General features: G+C 43.6%; 2 protein-coding genes across 3 annotated transcripts in view; one reads left to right on the forward strand and one right to left on the reverse strand.

Moving 5' to 3' along the window:
* The window catches only part of FBXL13 (F-box and leucine rich repeat protein 13), a 2,326,763-nt gene that overhangs the window by 1,187,891 nt on the left and 1,117,457 nt on the right, over positions 1-21,415 (reverse strand). The window lies entirely within an intron of this gene.
* LRRC17 (leucine rich repeat containing 17) overlaps positions 1-21,415 on the forward strand; it is a 289,859-nt gene that overhangs the window by 202,709 nt on the left and 65,735 nt on the right. The window contains exon 2 of the mRNA XM_069628060.1: positions 12,382-13,266. Coding sequence (XP_069484161.1) covers positions 12,516-13,266 — 751 coding nt within the window. The 5' untranslated portion in view covers positions 12,382-12,515. The remainder of the gene's footprint in view (positions 1-12,381; positions 13,267-21,415) is intronic.

A 21,415-nucleotide genomic window follows, 5' to 3' on the forward strand; every position in this document is an offset into this window, starting at 1 on the left:
GAATATCTCTGCCGGATTTCAAGAAAAAGATTAAGACTCACCTTTTCAACCTGGTTTAGTCGAACCCTCCTTCCTGCTCCTTCTGACTCCTGTTGTCTGTGTTTGTTTCTTGTTATATGTGCGCCCGAGACCTACGGGTGAGTGGCGCACTATAAAAATTAAAATAAATAAAAGTCTGTGTTTTTCATCTAAACATGCAAATTGCAAACGGGTGAGCAAATACTTGATCAATTTATGTTTCACTTGCTGGAAAAAATGTAGTAATCGCCTAAAAACCTATCATTTTATTTGGAAGATGCATGGTTATTGCCCGTGTAGGTTTGTTACATAATGGACTTCCCTCTGTAGCTTAGTCCCAGGCATGCAGCGTTATTTACGCTCAGTTTTCCAGCCATTGAAGTGTATGCCTATTTTTGGATTTTGCAAATTTCTGCCACAAAATGGACAAACCATTGTTACAGAAGAGGGAGGGAGGGAGAAGGAATGGGAGTTCTGAACTGAGAATATCTGATTGGCATAGCAAAGGGTACTGCCCAATGAGAAGTTGCCTAACAATAGTTGCTCAAATCAGCAGCTTTGTAAAAAAGCAAGTCGGGCACCCAGCTTTCCATTTCCCAGCTACAGTTATTTCATATTAGGCTATTGCTCTATTCTTCTTCCTTCTCATTCTCATGCACACCTGTTAGGAAAGATTTCCATTCATGTGTAATTTTCCATCCAGTTGTGAACCCCCAACTTTCTGCTTTTGTCTGACCATCCCAGCCTTCTCCTGTACTCCGCTGGGCTTTTGCTCATCTCGTTAGGGGGAAACTGACATGCCCTTGAGACTGTCAGAACTGGGAGACTTTGTTGCCTTTTCTTGGTAACTTTTTATCAGCGCACAATGTAACTTCCAGTACAGTGCGCTGGGGTATCTTTTTCATTTTTAAGGCCCTAGACACCCTCGAAGGATGTTTGGTGAATGTACAAGTGTGCCCAGGACAGAGCTGGTGGCAGCAGTTACTTTTTAAAGCATTTTGACTCTTTTCAATGGTCCATACCGCGCTTACCGCGTTTGGCCCAGGACAGTGGCCAGTGCCTAAAATGGACATGCCACGAAGTCCTTTGTTCTGTCCTTTGGCCATTTTGTCCCTTTGCCTTCCCCAGGTTGAACAGACCCGGGAAATTCCTTATTTGGTCATGGAGGCTCCCGCGCAACCCGAGGTTTTCGCAGGCTTCTGCATGCCTTGTGTGTGTGCGCACAGGATGTGGGCTGGAGCTGTCTAGTTCCAATACACATCCTGGGTTGGTTGAATTTGAGCAGATCTCCCATTGGATGCCCTTCGTTTTGGCACAAAGCAAACTTTGGATAAGAGAAGGCACTCTATGCCCATTCTAGGTCGATCTCCTGAGTTCTCACCAAACTTAGTAAAGGAGCCAAGTATCCTGAACCGAAGAAACAGATCCGTGGAACCGCTGGAGACTCGCTCAAAGGTTTGGCACCCTGAACCCGCTGTTGTCCCGTCAGAGCCCCTGTTTCTCATTGATCACAGAAGGCCTGCAAGGGCACTTCGACCCTTTGGAGTAGTGAGACCAACTACTCTACTCTCGGCACCTCCTGCTTAACCTGTAAACAAGCCCCTTCTTGAAGTGTTCCTGGACCGCCCAGTGAACTGACCAGCTCATACGGGACCTTTGATCTGGAACCGCCACTGTCTCGAATTTTGACTTGAGACTTTGGGAACCGTAAACTCTTGGTAGAAGGCACTCTCCCACTGACTTTCCTACTTCTAGCATTCCTAAATCTGGAATTAGGAGAGTCTGCCCGAACCCGAGCCTACCCGGTACCTGTGTCGCCCCGCTGTGGCGACGAGCTAGGTGGGTGCCTTGCTGCTGTGCCCTCCTTTGCCCTAAGACGACCTGCAGTGGAACTGGCCCGATCCCTTCCCCAGAAGTGGAGAAAAGGCCACTATCCCGCCACAGACAGAGGTCTTGGAACGCAGCCCCTGAAAGCCAGAGGGACGCGCAACTGCTGGACTCGAACCTGCGAGCGAACTGGACTAGACTGAAGAAGGTTGGTCCATACTGCGTTGAGGGTCAGCTAGTACTTGCAACACTTACCGGGGGTCCCTGGCACATGCATAGACTTATGTACAAGTGTCCCCCAAGGGCCACTCTCTTTTCTTAGGGTTGCCTGAGCTACCATCCTATTTCCGATTCCTGGAAATCGCTCTGCCCTCTTGTGGAGACCCTCCTCACCCTCCTCGAATAGTGGAACTCTATTCTTTATCGCCTCACCACCCTTACTGAGACACTACAGCCCCATGAAGAGACCCGTTTTTTATTTTAACACACAATCGAGCGCTGCCGCGCTAAATGTACTTTGGAGCACAAGGCTCCACACTTCGTAGGGATTTGACTGCCTATTAGCTAGGATTCGGGTTCTTGAAGAATTGCCTAAAAGACATTTGCACTGTCTGACCCTCTTCTGTTACAGGTTCTGGGTTCATACATGTTTAATATTGCTTTAGGAAAACAGTTACTGTATATATGTTCCTAATATGTGGTTGTGTTAGAACTGTTAATATTATTGTGGTTTCATCTTGTGTTTGATTTAAAAGGCTTTAATAAATGTATATGTATTTTTGATATATACACCTGATAGAGTAATTTGTGGTGTTGTTTACTGTGTGTGCTCACTGTGGGCCTTCGATCACTCTCACTCCTCCTGAGACCTAGTTTTGACCACTGCCAATGCTACCTTGAATTGTCTGGCTTGTCCAGAAGGTTACCCTGTTCCAAGAAACTAGGCTGGCCTTCTGAACCTCTGCCCATAAGGGCAGAGTTCAGAAATCCATCTCAACAACACCTGTGCCCCTTATCGAATCTTCCTTTACAAACTTGCACCCTCATCCTTGCATCCTGGTACCTATAAATGAACAATGCAAATAATTTCAGTAAATGCCAATAAAGCTATTGGCATTGCCAATGCTTGTTATTACATGAGGTGCTGTTTTACAGCCACCATTAAGCTATAGTGCTGGGAATTCCACAAGAGGGGAGGGGATGTTGATTCTGTGGTTTAGGAGGATTTCAGAAAACTGCTCAACATTTATTGACGGAATGTCGTGAGTATGGTCATGTGAAGGTGTTGGGTTCTTATGTAGCCGCCTATAAAAGTATGTTGCAGAAAGATGGTGAATATATGCTTAACACCATTGTTTCTAAGAATAGCGGTCAAATGAGGCAACGTTAAATAGCGTCCTGCATGATTGTCAAGGATGGCACTCTGTCAAGAGTGGCAGAGGGCCCCCAGGTAGGGTTTGGGTGGCTGTGCTGATGTAAGGTGACAGATAAGTACACACACAGCAGGAAACTCATCAAGAAAGAAAAGTAGGCAACTGTAGTTGTGAACAGAAAGGGGCAGGAAATACAAAGATACAAACAAACTGGATTCCCTCTTGGGGTGTATGCAGATATGGAAAGAGAGTGTTCCACGGACCTTTGGAAACTCCAGCCTTCTGCACGGATTACTATTACAGAGGCCCACTCTGTCTGCTCATGGCTGGGAACAACAGCTGTGGGTGTCTGTTAAACAGAAAACGCGACAAGGGAAGGGGCAGAGGTTGCCTGCCGGAAACCAACAGTCAAGCTCTGTACAAAGGATCAACATAAGACACAAGAGAGACAAGAACAGAAATAACCAGGGACAAGGAAGTCTAAGAGAAATCTAGCTGAAGGGAATGAAGGAAGAAACAGCACAATAGAAATGGGTAAACTTAAGGGGAGGACAGAGGAGACAAGGAAGAGAAGGACAAGGATCAAGAACAAGGGGTTGCAACCAAGGAAGAGAGCAAGGGAGCAGCAGCCAGGAAAGAGGGGGGCTGCAAACAAGGAAGCAGGGCCGCAGTACCAAATGGTACAAGGTACAGAAAAACTGTAGTGGATTGCAGAGGACTGTAGTAGGCTGCTAGGCAGAGAGTCCAGAGGAGCAGGACTGAGAGCTGTAGTAGGCGGCAGAAGGAGAGCCCAGAGGAGTAGGGCAGCAAGGAGCGAACCCAAAGGAACGAACCCAAAGGAACAGGGCGTAGAGACAGAGAGACCCGAGGGTCAGGGTTGAAAGCAGAAGAGAGTAGCAGGCTGCAAGGCAGGGAGCCCAGCGGAGCAGAGCAGCAAGGAGCGAGCTCAGAGGAGCAGAGCAGCGAGGCAGGGAGCCCGGAAGGCTATGGCTGTAGGCAGCGGAGTGTAACAGGCTGCAAGGCAGGAAGCCCAGAGGAACAGGGCTGTAAGACAGGGAGCCCAAAAGGCTAGGCTGTAGGCAGCAGGCTGTAGCAGGCTGCAAGGCAGGAAGCCCAGAGGAGCAGGGCTGTGAGGCAGGGAGTCCAAAAGGCTAGGGCTGTAGGCAGCAGGGTGTAGCAGGCTGCAAGGCAGGAAGCCCAGAGGAGCAGGGCTGTGAGGCAGGGAGCCCAAAAGGCTAGGGCTGTAGGCAGCAGGGTGTAGCAGGCTGCAAGGCAGGAAGCCCAGAAAGAGCACTGGAACAAAAGCAGGAAAATGCAGCAGCAGGAACAGCATACAAATTGAAGACAAAAGGCAAAAAGGGGTTGGGAGGACTCTTGATGCAAGAGACTGAGCTCCTGCAGGCAGCTGCTTAAATACCGCCCTGCCCTGTACTGCGGCAGGCTAATTGGCAGCACCTGGAGCAGCACACCGGAATACAATCTGCCTCCTCCCTCTCTGGTCCTGAGATGGTGGAAGCAGCACTGATCCCTAGGGCTTCTGGGGATTGTGGTTCCAATGCTGACGAATGGGAATGGCCAGGAATTGATAGCTGCAGCAAGGTGCATTGTGGTACATGTAGTTAGTTGAGTTATATAAGATGGCACCAAAGTCACGCAAATGGGAATTAAGTACCAAAGTGTGAATAGGGGTTGTTCCAAGAGTATTCTGAAGAAAAATGAACAAATAGTCCATGATGGTTGCCAATGTGTGCGCCCATGGCGCAGGCATGGCAATGATAATCAACTCCCTTTTCAAATCAATGCGGTTCAGGAATCTAGTTGATCAAATATTTTGAAGAACTGTATGGTAAATCTAGTAATAATTTGGTTATCCAATCTAACATCTGGGAGACATAGGATACTCTAATTTTTGATTGAGATGGCATCCTCCTGCAAATAACTAAATCGAGTGGCTCCAGGGCTCCTGGCCCTGATGGTCTCACAAATCTAATGTTAAAGGCACACCCTGACGCTTGGGCTGATATTCTTTATAATATATTTTTTAATATATTGCATAATCGCAAAAATACCACCTACTTAGAAATGATCTGTAATCATTCCTATTTTCAAAATAGGTGATCGGCAGCTACCACAACATTATCGGCCCTTTGCTTTACTAGATGTACCAGGGAAAATGTTTGCCCGCCTATTATTGAGAGACTTTACAAACTGGGTCTTAGAGCACCATCCTATGGATAATTTCCAGACAGGCTTGATACCCGATTTAGGGACTTCTTTTAGCTTGCTAGCCTTGTCGCTAATCAAATGTAGAGATCAGTATACAGGGCACACCATCTCCATGGGTTTTATTGATTTCAAAACTGCTTTTGATTCGATTTCAAGGTAATTATTATTTGGTAAACTGAAAAAGCAAAGTGTCCAGCTTACGTACATGCTTTAATTATACAATTTTATTCAAGCACTTCAATTCAAGTGAGGCTAACCCAAGAAGAACTTCGAGAGGTCTGAAACAGGGTTGCAACCATATTCAGTTTTTTCATTTCTGATATTGGACATTTTTTCAAGACTATAATTACAGACACTCCCAAACTAGGCCTATGTTCGCTACCCTTGTTGTATATATCCAGATGTTTTGGTCTTGATGTCAAAAACCCCAAAAGGCCTGCAAAACTTGCTTTCCGCTTTACAAAGCTATGCCCAAATAAACCAACTCGCTGTTAATATGGAAAAAACAAAAATTCTAATCTGTGCAAGTATCAAGTCTAAACAAAAACAGTTTTCAATGGATGATCTACCAGACTGCTGTTGAAGTAGTTCATGAGTATCGTTACCTGGGGATGAACACGAACAACCACCCAGCAGATCTCCTGTATCACCATGAATTAAGAACAAAGTTACGAACAGCAGTATCACAAGCGAGATTAATACACAAAAAATATGGAAAAAGTTCCTATGATCATGTCTTAACCTTCTATTAACAAAAAGTGATAACAATTATTATGTACTGAGCAGAATCTAGAATGTATAAAGGGACAAAATACTGGACCAGGCTTGAAGGCCTATTTTGGAAAAAAGATCTGGTGTTACCATCTAGCCAACTGATGGAAATCATAAGGTATGAAATGGGTCTAAAGCCACTTAATAGTATAGTAATTTGAAAAACCTTAATACTAAAAGCTTGCTAGCTCCGACTTCAGAGTGCCTATTATCAATTATAGCCAAATTAGCAATACCTAATGCTGATAATTCTTTCTCCCGTTGGTTACGCTTAGCCAATAACTACATAAAAGTTGCAGACATCTCACAAAATCTACTGTTTAACAATCCGACTAAAGCCAATAAAAACCTGTAGTGATATGATTGGCAAGTAACGTGGCAACTGTCTCAAAAATATTTAAGTTTTAAGAACAGACACTTCATTTTAAAACCCTTGAATATACCAGAATTATATCTTTTAAAATTCCCATCCCCTAAATACAGAACGATGTTCCTTAGATTCAGGTTTGATCTAATGCCTACGAGAAACCACATAGGAGCCAGGACAAAGGCATGCCCGGTAAATAGAGCTTGCAGGCACTGTATGGACATTTCTGAACCAGAAACACTAAAGCATATTTTAACCAATTGCCCGGCATTTGTTTAATAATCTCAACATTTTAACGCCTGAAATATTATTGGTCTCCTTTTTCAGTGGATGTCGAATTACAGTCACCTTAGCAATGTTGACATTTTTAGAATTACCACTTTTAGGTCTAACATGAATTTGACCCAACAGCAAAGCGAGAACGAAGTTTAAACATGAGTCACGTGATCTTTTAAAACTTTAGTATGAGTGTGCTCTGTTCACTGTATTTTTCACTATTTCTATTTCATATATGCTAAGATCACTGTTTTTTTTATTTCTGTCCTTCTCTGACTTATGAACCAAAGATTCTGTATAAAATATACATTTGTATTGTATTTCATTACTTCCTTGTCCTTGTAAATTACACAATTGTAATTTTGTTATGTCATTTGTTTATATTGAAAGGTTAAAAATGTTCATTTAACCAAATCAATAATTTAAAAAGAAATAACAGTTTTAAGAGCAAAAGCTTTTAGCGGTACTGTTATGAACATTGAACACAAATCTATGCATATTGCTTTAACATCTGGAAAGAAATATAAAAAACTGGAACAGTTGGAAAACTTCCTAGCTAGTCCTGCCCATCGTTAACAACACCTGCCTGGGATGTTAGTCCAGTTACTCATCTCATTCTATTTATTTAGACTGTATAACTTTTTATTTTTATTTTTTATTTTTTATTTGGTTAGTTGCTAAAAACAACTTTTCAAATATTTAACATTTTTGTTTTCACATCTAGATAAAATATTACATTTTACATAACATCATTATACAAAAAAAAGTTTTCCAAACTTAAAATACTTTTCTCTTGGCTAGACAGAATTTTACTCTCTAACAGTTTTGTCATTTTTGTACATGCAAATTCTGGCACAGTTGCCTCCAAAAAGTGTACAATTGCTATCTTTACAGCCAATCTTGGACTTGTAAAGAGGAATTTCCAAAGTGTGCCCTCATCCAACTCAGAGAACAACATCATTACATTTTGAAATAGTTTTGTACGCATCGACTGTAAACAGGGACATGCAGCAACCAAATGTTGAAGAGTTTGTTTGTTGTAGATCTAAACAATATCGACAGAAATTCTCATTTGGGGCAATTAGATTTCTCCTCTGTAATACATCGCGGGTATGCCATAAATTAAATCTAACTTTCATGTATTGTCGTCGTATATGAGGTGAAGGGCATTTGTTTAAGTATTCTGCCATAACTTTGTATTTTTTTTAGCCAAAAACTGCAATATCGAAATCTTTATAGGTTCGGCAAGCTGCTAAGTTCCCAATCCAGTCATATTCAAAGATTTTTTTTTTGCTAAATCTGGATTGGAGACCAATGTCTCAATGCTTACCGCAGCCTCAGCCATTACGTTGTACAGTAGTGTACATCACCTATTAGGAAATCCAGTAGAGCTTGCGAGCATGTACTGTGCTACTATGCCCAATACATTCGGTACATTAAGACTCAACAGACATTTCCTCAATAAGGCACACATTTTCCACAGTATCTGTGAATACAGGGATAGTACACCCAACTCAAAGCGTATCATAGGTAGTGGAGTGCAATTGGGTAGTTGTAACACTTGTCTCCAATATTTACCCTCTAATCTGTCCCAGTATAAACGATTTCGTAGATTTCCTGCTTCAACCCCATATAATAATATTGGTACTACCTTCATTTGGTAAAAAGATAATGCAGGTTTAAATGAGAATTTACCAAATCTGGCAACAAGAATCCTCGTCTGGTAGGTCAAGATTTGAAGTTTATTTCGTAGTTACCAAGTCTCAATCTTTGCCGTGACGGAATTGGTGAGGATGACACCCAAGTATTTATATTGTTCTACTACCACAAGTTCCTTGCCCTGAATTGTCCAGGCATATTTCTTTTTCTTACGTTTGAGAGTATTGTGACAGACTAGTACTTGGGATTTAGTTGTGTTTATTTGCAAATGATTGATTATCGTGTACTGGTTTAGCCTATTTAACATTTGCTGGAGGCCATATGGTGTTTGCGAGAGCAGTACTAGGTCATCTGCGTAAAGAAGATAGCTGACTTTGTCAATGCCTAATTTCGGAGGATCGCAGCAGATGGTACCGAAGATGTCTCCCATATCATAGATGAAAAAGTTAAATAAGCTTGAGGCCAACGGGCAACCCTGTTTTAGACCTCTCATAGTGTCAATAGGGGCAGATAGTAAGCCTTCAAGCGTTAGGCGTACCTGCATCGTGGTATTTGAGTGCAGTAGCATCAACAGATTTACAAGGGAATTTGGGCACTTATACCTTATGAGTTTCTTGTGGAGCAGCGCCCGATCAATAGAATCGAACGCTGCCCAAAAATCAATGAACGCCAGATATAGTGGCTGGCCTCTAGCAGCATACTGCATTTTGATCAAGTTTAGGCACATTATGTTTGGGATTGTACCCAAACCAGAGACGAAACCAGATTGATAACTGTCTCTTACTTGTGCCTGCACGGACCAAGCATTACATTTCTTCAATAGCAATCTACCAAAGATTTTTCCTGGAACATCAAGAAGGGAGATCGGACGATAGCTACTGGGTGCTTGCCGATCACCCTTCTTGAATATCGGAACAGTGATGGAATGTGTCCATGTTCCAGGAATAGCTTGTACTGCATTGATTGCTGTGAAGGTAGAGTGCAATATCGATGCCCACAGTTCTGGCTGCAACTTTAAGGTGTGATTTGATAATCGGTCAGGTCCAGCTGCTTTGGAGTTGGATGCTGTTTTAATAAGAAGGAGAATGTCCTCATGATCAAACTCAAGATTGAATTGGCCGTTCAGATCAGAGGCATCAAAGGGTGCGGCACCTTGTGGAACAGAGTAAAAATTAGAAAATGCTGTATCCAAGTTTGTTCAGACACCGCGTTTGATTGTGCCGCCAATTGTGACGACCCCGTGGCACAGTTGATGATGGCCCACATTTTTGCAGTATTCTTGATTGCTAATGTGTTCAACATGACTGCACCATCGTGTTGATACAAATTTGCGCGGTGATTTTTTACCTAATTTGTGTACTTTAACTTAATTTTCCTAACCATTAGAGCTCTGATGACCGGAGGATACTTAGAAGCAAATCTCAACTCCGCACGTTTTTCGGTTTTCTTTAACTAGGTATAACTAGATTATTTGCTGCTACGATCATTTTGATATTATTTATATTATGATGTATTCATTCGTACACTATGGGACTGAGATTAGTATGGCAGGTGTTTATTTAGTTATTTATTTATGGTATATGTTTATTTGTTTTTGCTGTCTTGTGTTATGACATTGTTTTAAAGTTTAAATTAGTAATACAATGCAAGATTATGCAAGTAATGTATGTAATGCATGCCGGTCCGATAGTACAGCGAGTAGGGCGCTTGCTTTGACATCTCAGGTTCGAACCCCGGCAGGGCCTAACTCAGCCTTTCATCCTTCTGAGGTCGATACATGAGCACCACACACCGTGGGTAATAATAAGCAGCCTGAGGGTTCGTAGCGCTATATAAATGCTAAATTATAAATGCTAAATTATTATTAATGTTGAATTAATCGATTTCTAAATCTGTATTTTTTATATTAGGATAAAGGTCATTGAGCTCTAAACATAATAAAGATGCATTATTAAGTTATGATGTCTCGGAAGAATGCTTGTAAAAAAACACTGGAAGGCCTCATATACAGAGCACAATGTTGATGTTCTGCATGGTAGAGCTAGGTCAAAGATCCCAGGAGGGTATGTTTTGGGTGGGAATGGTCATGGGGTGGGTAAAACCCCAAACCCCACAGGGTTTGTGCGCCCCTCCTCGTAACCCATCCCCCTCCTTCCTGTGCTCCAGTGCATTAGTCCAATCTTCTCGGTGGGGCTACCTAATAGCCAAAACAAAACCAGTCTTTCCCAGTGCTGCAGTTTAAAACCCCCATAGCGAACGCTTCATCCATTTTGGGTGTGTAGAATCCATTCTAGGAAAGCAGGAAAGGAAATGTTCAGCATCTTGGTGCTCTGAAGAACATTATTGAAACGTTAGCACGTTTGAACCAGACATACACATTCATGCTTAATTTAAAAAGGCATTTGAGAGACAAAGGAGGTACATGCACAAATGGGTTTCGCTTGGGTGCGGTCGATTCAATAACAGTGCAGCCCTGATTCACAAAGAGGTGCGCAGCCACTGCGCCCACCCATAGGACGCTTCTTCCACCTGTACAGCATCTAGTTTAGCGCATCCAACAGAGGTTAATCGTGGTCCGTTATGTTTCGACTCATTTTGGACAGCGCTTAGCTGCACCATACGTGCTAAAATGCACATTTTAAATTCCTCCGGTGGGCTCTCCTCTGGGCGGGCTGTAGGCCTGCAGTCTCCAGCAGCTTGTTACTGCCAACTGGGGCAAGGGTTAGTGCAGCGATCTGCGGCAAGCCTGGTCCTCGCAAGTTCATCAGGTACGACTCTGCATTTGATCGTGTTGAGGTGGTAACCTCTAGCATTGGTATAAACCCATAAAACCATGGTAGCAAGAAAACTAAAATATTATCTCCATTAGGGTGCCAGAACCGGTCCTTCAACCAAGCACACTGAACTGCCAAATTTAACTAACAAAGGAAAGCAACTCCAAAATGTAGCTGTTCCGCTTAAAAGTATCTTTGAAATGCTGCCATGGGGCTATTCACTTTTTGAGCTGTTCATTACACGTTTCCAGTGAAAAGGTCAGAATTAACCGGTGCCCTGCATGAATAGTGGTTTGGCTGGTCAGCTGATTTGGAGTAAGAAAAAGAGAACACAAGAAAGAAAGGGAAAGAGAAGAAATGAGGAATAGCAAAAGCATGACAGGATCAAGGGAAGGAAAACGAAACAAAAAGAAAGATGCTGGATGGGTAAACGAACAGAAGACGAACAGTTAAAATGAATGAGAAAAAGGGAAAGAAGAAGAATACAGGAAGGAAGGGGAAAGGGTGATGGGCTGGAAAGGATAGACGAGAAAGAACACGGATAGGAAGCAATGAAAGGGCAGATGCCAAAGAAGGAAGCAAGAACAAGTGGAAAACTGATAAAAAGTGGATGGCGACATAAAAGCATGAATAAAGGGATGAATGGATGGAGCGAGAATTGATGGCTGGATAAAGGGTGAATAGAAGGATGCGGCGGGAGGGATGGATGGCCAATGGGATGGATGTATGGAAAATGGATGGATGGATGGAAGGAAAAGTAGATAAGATTGGCGGATGATGGATGGGGAGAAGATAGAAAGAATGGAAGAGAAAGCAAGACAAAAGGGAGATTGGGTGAAAAGATACACACAAACAAAAATGTCTATCTCACGTTCTGGGCTGGGCTCAAGCTGCAGCCTTCACAGTACACGGGGGACTAGATGAGCATAAACAACCTGACACGGAACATGCTCTGTGCCTAAGGAGATTTTGTCTCTGTACTTGAAGTGTGACACCCAAAAGCAGCCGCTGTGCAGAATTGACTTTTGGAAAGTTTTTCTTTCCTGGCGCCATGCACTCACTCCTCTCCTTTTCTTTTCTTCCAACACAGGGCTTCACGTTCCCCAGCTGTGCCTCATCACTCCTGAGCCAAACTTGACAGGCCCATCTGAATTCGGCTTTCAAAGGCATCCTTGGGCTGCTCCAGCTGTCGAAGGCACTAAACGGGGCCAGCTGGATGTCAGGATGCGAGTGGTCACCCTCATAGTACTCATTTTATTCTGCAGAGCAGCTGAATTCAGGAAGGCGAAGAGAAACCGAGAGAACTATGGCAAAGGGAAGAACTCAAGGAAAGGCTCCAGCACGGTCAAGCGCTACGCCCCAGGCCTCCCTTGTGATGTGTACACTTATCTGCAAGAAAAATACTTGGACTGCCAAGAGAGAAAACAGACTACAGTTCTTCCGGATTGGCCCGAGGACTTGATACATATGCTGTTAGCCAGAAACCGGATACGAAAATTGAAGGACAATATGTTTTCCAGATTTCAAAACCTCAAAAGCCTCGATTTGCAGCAGAATGACATATCGAAAATCGAGAGCCAGGCCTTTTTTGGCTTAAATAAACTCACCACTTTACTGCTTCAACACAACCAGATTAAGGTTTTATCCGAGGAGGTTTTTATATATATGCCTCGTCTGAACTACCTACGTCTTTACGACAACCCTTGGAACTGTACCTGCGAGATAGAAACTCTAGTCACAATGCTGCAGGTGCCAAGAAACCGGAACCTGGGCAACTATGCCAAATGCACTCACCCAGAGAGGCTGAAGGACCAAAAGCTAAAGCTGATGAAGACTGAATTGCTATGTCTCCAAGAGGAAGACGTAGGGCCGAAACCCATACAAGCTGGCCCCAAACCTGGCACCCCAGCTGTGGATTCCTCCATCTGCCATATGTTTATGTTCCCCCGCCTATCCTTGGACTGCAGACGGAAGGGTTTGTATACCAATCATTATCACTTCCTCGTCATATAATGAAATATACATTGCACCCATTTAGACTAATGTGCTAGCACTGGTCGAAAGTGTATCTATTTCATGTTTTCACTTGGTAGTTTTATAGAGGGCCAACTTGTGGTATTGTCGCTTTGAAACACTAACAGGTATTTAAACATGCAAAAAGTACAGAGATGAGGACTCCAAGATTCTTGTTGCAGGGTCTGGAAATTCTTGCATGTAATGTGGATATGTGACCTATAAAAGTAGGTGACAGAGGTACAACATTAAGAGAGCAATCATTAGCAATGCGTTCATGAAATATATACTGCACTTGGGTACATTTATGATTGACATCGAACATTTTAGAACTTAAAAGAAATGACGGGGAGGGCCTACATTCAGATAACCTTTCGTAGGGCCACGGGAGGTAAAACAGAAGTGCTAGTGGATGTTGGTAAAGTACCAGAGGAGTGGAGCAGGTGCTACGATGGGTAGTTCGTCCTGTGGGACAGCTTTGCTAGGAAAAGTTGACAGGTGGGAGGCCTTATGGTTAGGAAATGTGTTCAGTGGCCCATGATTTCAGGTCTCTTGAATTTCCCGTAGTTTAATTCCTTTCAGAGGTTGGGCAAAGGGGGCAACTGTTCCAGTGTTTGGCTCTTAATGTTGCTAGTGACCTACTAGCTGTGGCGTTGTAAGATTATTTAGGGTGAATCTTTTAGGAATGCATTTTTTGATGTAGGTAGTCGGGCTGGGCAGCCGCTTTCTAGGATTGGGAAGGTGAGGCACAATGCCTTGTGAGCGATACATTTCCCAACCATAAGGCACTTCAGTTGGCATCTTCTAGTCCCCAGCAGCAGTGAAGGGATCCCAAGTCGACATACATGCCTCTGGCACTGCTGTGCCCTAACGGTTAGACATTGCAGAATGAGTACAGCACCGCCTCTGCAGATGCCGGTTCTCTGTGCACTCCTCCCACCTTAACTCGCATTCACATTCTCCGGCGAGGAGGTCGCATTCCATCCTTAAGGCACTCATGCCAAGCATGACCAGGTACATGGTCCTCCACCTTCCTCTGTCTACCTGCTACAACCCGCCCAATGCTTGGATCCTGCTGTATGTGGTGTGCAGTGAAAGAAAATCCAAATCATTCAAATCCAATCACGTCCTAGCTTCGGTGATCTAGTTTCAACTTTTTTATGTCAGACCCCACACCGTGCATTATTCTATGTACAGCATGCTATGTACGGAGCACCCCTGCTACAATAAGTGCTCTTTGCCAAAAGGTCTGCTGCTTTTAACTATACCAAATTTAAAAGAGAGTACACCATGTCACCTGGGCCCAGAACAGAGTTAAAATATAGCACATGATCATTCTTTTTTTAATTGTGTGTTCAGTTTGTAGTAAACATTTTATACATTCATAAAAAAATGATACCATTAAACATACATATATCCAAGACGCTTGGTATACATTAAAACCACAGAAAGATCAAAGAAAGACATTGATTATTCAGTCATATAACACTTAAAACAAACATTCAACCAATAAACATTTTCCTCCAGTAGGTCATGGATGCTCTGGACCAAAGCTATTGTTAGGGCGATCTGATGTCCACTTAAGCCTATGCCAGAAATCCTCTCAAGAAAGGGAGTCAATGCAGTGAGCACATTTACCCAGAAGTCCGCTTCTTAGGTTGAGCGTTTCACTACAATTTAACACAAAATGCTTTAGGGTTGCTAATGAGGAATCGTCACCACAAAGTCTACAGCGCTGATCATGAGGCAAAATGTTCCTGATCGGTCCCCATCTCTCTAGGGTGCCCAATAGATTAAATATAAAGCGCATGAAGATATAGTGATAAATTGGGCTAGGAAATTTGCAAAGATATTTAGGCAGGATAGTGACTGAGTACATTTTCCCATACTCTTGAAGTTTATAATTGGCGATAACCACCTGATCTCGACTCCATTCCAATAGCCCTGCTTTTCTTTTAAGACTGTCAGGACTAGTAAGAAGTTCATTTTTCTGGAGAGACCAGCCAGACAGCATGGATTCACAATCATATATAAATTCGTTGAGAATTACTGACTATCTTGAATGCATCAAGAAGTTCAAGTCAGTACATAAGGGAGTCAGGGGGAGGGTTTAAAATCTACAGATACAATTTTAGTTTGTTCCAAGAGATAAAGAACCTCCAAGATTGAATATGAAATTCATGTTTGTTTTAATACAAATGGTAAGAAACTTGCAAGGCCTAAACATTTCTTCCAGACAGTACCCTCCACATTTTGTAGAGCCTTCCAATTTATCTTGAACAATTAAAATCCATGGAGTAGGGAGGGTATCACTTTGCTCACATAGTATCGCAACATCAGCAAAATGGAGAATTTGAAGAATCTGATGTAAATCCTGTGCATTTGAGCCAAACAGGGCATCAGCTTTGGGACAATCTTTGTATCCAAATCAACAAAGCCACTGTCACCTCGGATGAAATAGCCCAGGTATTTCAAACTGTCGACTTCGGCTATTTTAGCCCCATCGATTGACCATTTGAAATGCCCAGGTTTGGCCCTACAACCAGAGATTGACAATCATTTGCTTTTCAGGATTAGATTCCAGATTATTGGTCCTTAGGTAAAAGCGTAGGCTTTTGAGAAGACAAAAGAACCCTATCTGAGTCTTCCCTTCAACTCCACGCCAACCCTCACCCACCCCCTCACCAACCCACCTCTGCTCCCCCAACCTGTGGCCAGCCACCACCATCCACATAGTCCCCCTACGCAGTCCTTCGCCCCTCATAGCAAATGCCAATTTTAGTACTAGACTTTCATGTATCCTAGCCAACACCAGCTCTGTCGCCAAAAATAGATGCAATATATACGACTTTATAGCCTCTGAAGGTCCCAACATCCTTTTCATCCCAGAAATCTGGTTCTCCCAGGACTTACGACCCACTAGACACAAGGCCTTTCCCCTGAGCTACACCCTTATCGTGCACATTAGAACCAGAAGGGTAGGAGGAATTGCAAATCTCTACAATTCCCGCCTCACCATTTCACACTCTGAGGAACAAGCCAGGGACGCAGAGTGCAAATCTCTCATCACTTCCCACTCTTACAGCTTTCTATGCATATACACACCCACAGGCTACAATAGAATTATTGCTGCATCCCTCAGCAACTCCTTATAGGCCGTACTTGTTACCCACCACTCGGTCACCATGCTAGGGGATTTCAACACATGGCTTGATATCCTGCTTATCCCCATAACATGACTAATCCCAGACAACCTTGAAGCCCTCCACCTGACTCAACTGGTATCAAGCCCCACTCACTCTGCATGCCACACCCTAGAAGCAATCTTGAGTTCTTCTGAACAGATCACCACACTCGCCCCCCCCCAACCACTTGTCTGGATGGATCCCGCTGCCATCTTCTTCTCTCTCTCGGCAGCAGACCCTCCTCCTCCCAGACTAAACCAGAACCGTCCACCTGCCTCCCACTATGGAACAAGGTCAGAGTAACTCCTGACTTGGCCAACTCCCTGCTTGCTTCTCTACCCTCCCTCCCACTCCAGGAGGGTCAGGTTTCCATCAGCCATTTCGACTAATGGCTCTCCAATGCTCTTAGACTTCTCGCCCCTATCAGATACTCCTCCAACAGACATGACCTCTCCCCTACATGGTTCACTCCAACCCTAAAATTCCTCAAAACCCAAAATCAAATCCTGGACCGCAGATGGCGGGCTGTCCCTTCACCTCAGAATAAATCTGCTTACGCCCAACAGATCAAAGCCGACAGGGCAGAAAATACGAAGGCCAAAAAATCCTTCTACCAGAACAGATTCTCCAACATCCCCAATACTAGCACGGAACTCCACAAAATCATCTAAGAATTTAAGGCCCTCCTTTGCACTTCTTCCCCCCTAAACCACACCCGAGAACGCTCACACCCCCTCTCTGACAACTTCAATGGCATTCCCGTGGATAGAAACTGCACCATCAGCATTAAATTTGCAACGCTGACGCCCTGCACCCTTGTACGGGCTCTCAGACCCACACACCCACCGTCTGCTCTTCTCTACCTCTTCTCTGATCTAGCACCCTGAATTCCTTAAATTACTAGCTAGCAACCGTCCTTTAGGATATCCTTTCCTCCAGATGTGGCGGCAGCTTTGCAAGATCTATCATTAACACTGCCCTCACTTTAGGCACATTCCCAGCAGCTTTCAAGACATCCCACATCAAACCCCTGCTCCCAGGACTCCCTTCTACCAGCCAACTACATAGCTATCTATAACAACCAGTTAATAGGCAAACTAATCAACTGATAAGCCTACTCCCAGCTATGCCTTTTCACTGAAACAAACCTGCTCCTCGACCCCACCCAGTCCGACTTCAGACCCCTACGAGGAACTGAGTCATCCCTAGTCTCCATCTGGGATGCTCAAAAGAACCTCAGACTCTGACGGTTGTGCCGCACTTATCCTCCTGAAACTCTCTGCGGCCTTTGACACCAGCGAACACCACACCCTCATGGACAGACTCCACTCTCTAGGCATCAGGGATGCAGCAGTGAAGTGACTATCCTCCTTCCTCTCCAACAGATCCCAAATCACACACATGCCTACCTTCTCCTCGACTACTTGTCCTGTCACCAACTGAGTACCACAGGGCGCCTCTCTAGCACCCTGCTCTTTAAACTCTACCTGAGCCCCCTCCCTGCTCTCATTTGTTCTCACGGCCTGTCTTCCTACAACTACACAGATGACACCCAAATAATCTTCAAGATCCCAAATGCACTTTCAACCCCTCCCCCGACCTCTCTTCTGGCGTCACAGCAATCGACCACTGGATGACAATACAGATAGTATGACTAACTTAAGTACTGGCACAAAAAAGATCACTCAAAGCATTAAGATTACCAGCAAGGATAGTAATGAGACGAGGTGGACACCAGGAGCCATGAAGAATGGTACAGAGAAAATACAGAAACAGTATAGATTTCAGAGGAGTCGTCGTCCAACGAGACACTTAACAACTGACAATGGACTTTGAAAAAGGGAGCCGCCTACCAGCACAAATGACAGTCCAGCCTGGGAAATTTGAAGGAGAAGCAGAGGACACGGTGGGGGAGCTGAGAGCAGTCCTCTTCCAAAGACAAGAAGCTGACAGGAGTCCTTTGCCCAGTGTTGTGGAGCTCGTCAAGGATGTGTCTGAGGCCTGGAAGACGGTGGCGCGACCTCTGGGAGGTGGACCAAGTGGTCCAGTAACTGCGCGTACACTGTTGGTGAAAAGACCAGGAAGAAGGTACGCAAAGCGAGAGCAACAGAGACCAGAGACACCCGCATAGCCCAGCGAGAAGACACAAGCACCCAGGAAGAACCAACCAAGAGTCCCGCAGCCAACAAAAGTAACAGGCAAGTCACGGGGGCCGGTAGGGGCTTGGAGGTCTGGCATAGAAAGAAACTGCATGGGAATATTGGCACAAATCATCTTCCTTGTGCCAGTACTTGGGAAGAGAGTCAACTAAATCGGCCTGGTGAGAAGGGAAAAGATCCATGCGTCTGGGGCACCAACCAAGGTGAAATCTATATTGAAACGACGCATCTTCCTTATAGCAGTACTTGGGAAGAGAGTCAACCAAGTGGGCCTTGTGAGAAGGGAAAAGAACCAAGGGTCTGGGACCCAAACCGAGGTCAAGCTTATGTTAATGTGAGTGCAAAAAAGAAGGTGGGTGAGGCGCGCACTCCCGGTCCTGGTCAATTTCTGTTGCACAAAATAAGTAGCTGGGTCACATCCCAAAATGGACAAATATTCACACGGTTAGATCCCTTCTGCTGCAAATCAGGTACTCAGTATTAACAGGGTTAGATCCCTCGGCTGCAGTTCTGTGGTCTGAAGTTGTTCTCCTCCTAGCGCTTTCTTATCTCAAATAATCATCAGGGAGGCTGTTAAGCAGGTGTGTCTAATTAGACTCAAAGGATTCTGGTAGCTGTATGTATCAATGCCTGGATATTTATAGGATTCAGTGTAGTTAACCGTCCTCCAGCTGGTGACCATTTTAGGCTTCATAACTTTCTTAGAGGAAATTAGCATTGCCTGTGTTTTTTTCAAGTTATTTCTCAGACTATGTTTGTTGGCAAAGAGACCAAGCTCTTCTAGAATTTCTTTCATTCCACTCAAAGTATGGTCAAATATAACAAGGTCACCAGCATAGAGCATTGCAGTGACCCGAGTGGACTGAATTTGGCGGGGAAATTGGCTTTCCTCTCGAGTCGTTTTATTATGCCAGTAAGATAGCTCAGCAGGTTGAGCGCTCGCTGCTGCAATCTGAGCGTGATCTGCAGGTCGCAGGTTTGGATCCCGGCAAGGCCAACTCAGCCTTTCATCCTTCCGAGGTCGATAAATGAGTACCAATTTCGGTTGGGTGATAGTGTATGTAAATATGTGCTCTGTAATGCGCTTTGGATAAAGGCGCTATATAAATAACACATCATTATCATTCTCATTATTAAATTGGATAAATAGGTGCGCAGCCAGCAAGCATCCCAGTTTAACACCCTTGTTAATCTTAATGGGTCTAGTAAATCGACCTTTGTTACCTAAATAGATTTGGGCGCTGGTATCAGTATGCAGACAAATTATGATCTCCAGCAGCCAGCTAGGGCAGTCCATGTCCGCTAATGTTTTCCACAGCTTTTGCCAAATGATGCTGTCAAAAGCAGAGCTAAAGTCTATATAAGGTAACATATATAGATGGATTATTACTCGTTTTTTGCCTTTGTTATTATGGAATCAAGCATACAAATATTACGCATGGTACTGGACCCAGCTCTAAATCCTGTCTGGAAAGCATGGAGAAGGTTATTATGTTTAATCCAGCTTTGCAAATGATCAAGGACAATGGCCGAAAAAACTTTACTGGGGGTGTCTAGTAGTGATAATGGACGATAATTCTCAGGGGCAAGCCTATCCCCAGCCTTAAACACTGGTATTAATATGGATGTTTTCCACGATGATGGTATGTGCATTTCTTTACATACTTTCGTAAATAGAACAGAGTGTTTCGGCCCAAATTTCAGGTTCTTGCTTAATTACGATGGTCGTAAGGTCGTTGGGGCAAGGGGCTCTGGAAACTTTTGCCTTCATTATTAACTCTCATAATATTCACTAATAATTTCAGGGGCCATGCATTTTGTATACTCTTAAGTACAATTTCAGGCTGGTCCTCATACATCATGGTGGGTCATCCACTTCTCTTCACTAATGGCGTTTAAGGTTTGGAGGGGGTATCACCTCTAACTTTATTTAATAATTTTCATATGGAGCTGCTGTTATTTTCTTTCAAAGCTCCAATCATCGACTCACTGTGAATTACATTTTTGACCTTTCCTTCTTTTGCACCAATTTCTATATTGATTATTCTATTCATTTCGTTTTTTTGACATAATCTTTAGCGGTCATATTTTGGCATTTTAACTTTCACAAATTTTTATGAAGAAGTCTTTTGGCTTCTAATAGTTCAATGTCATAAGCTTTATTGAGCGTTTTGCCTGTGACAATCAGGAGGGCCGGTTTGGACTCAGCAATATGGGTGCATATTGATTTAATTACATTTTCAATTTCTTTTCTATTTAACTCCTTAATAGCATTATAAGTGCCTTCAACTAAAGGCCGAATTCTATGAGACATTTTATTGATATTTGACATAGTGCATTTTATTCTGGTTCTACTATTGTTGGAAGTCACATTTCTCGGACCCCTATCATTCACAGAACAGAAAGGTAAATTTAAGTCAACACAAATCAAAGAGTGATCGATATTTGATAATTGAAGGACTCTAAAATTGGTGACATAATTTAATAAAAGGGGATTTCCACATATATAGTCCAATGTGGCAGATTTAGATCCACTGGGCCATGTGGATTTACCAGGAGTATCACCTCTGGTTCTTCCATTAAGCGACCATATGTCCCATTCTGCCATAATGTTTTTCCCTTCCACACCTTTATCATTGCATTTAGGGTTTACCATGATATTGGTAGCTCCAATGTTTATGTACGAGTCTTCCATAGTGATCACACCACATCTAGCATTGAGAGCTCATCCCAATATTATCATATTCCCCACAGTCATGGCCCATTT

The sequence above is a fragment of the Ambystoma mexicanum genome, chromosome 12, assembly GCF_040938575.1.
Source record: "Ambystoma mexicanum isolate Mex_15411 chromosome 12, UKY_AmexF1_1, whole genome shotgun sequence".
Taxonomy (NCBI): domain Eukaryota; kingdom Metazoa; phylum Chordata; class Amphibia; order Caudata; family Ambystomatidae; genus Ambystoma; species Ambystoma mexicanum.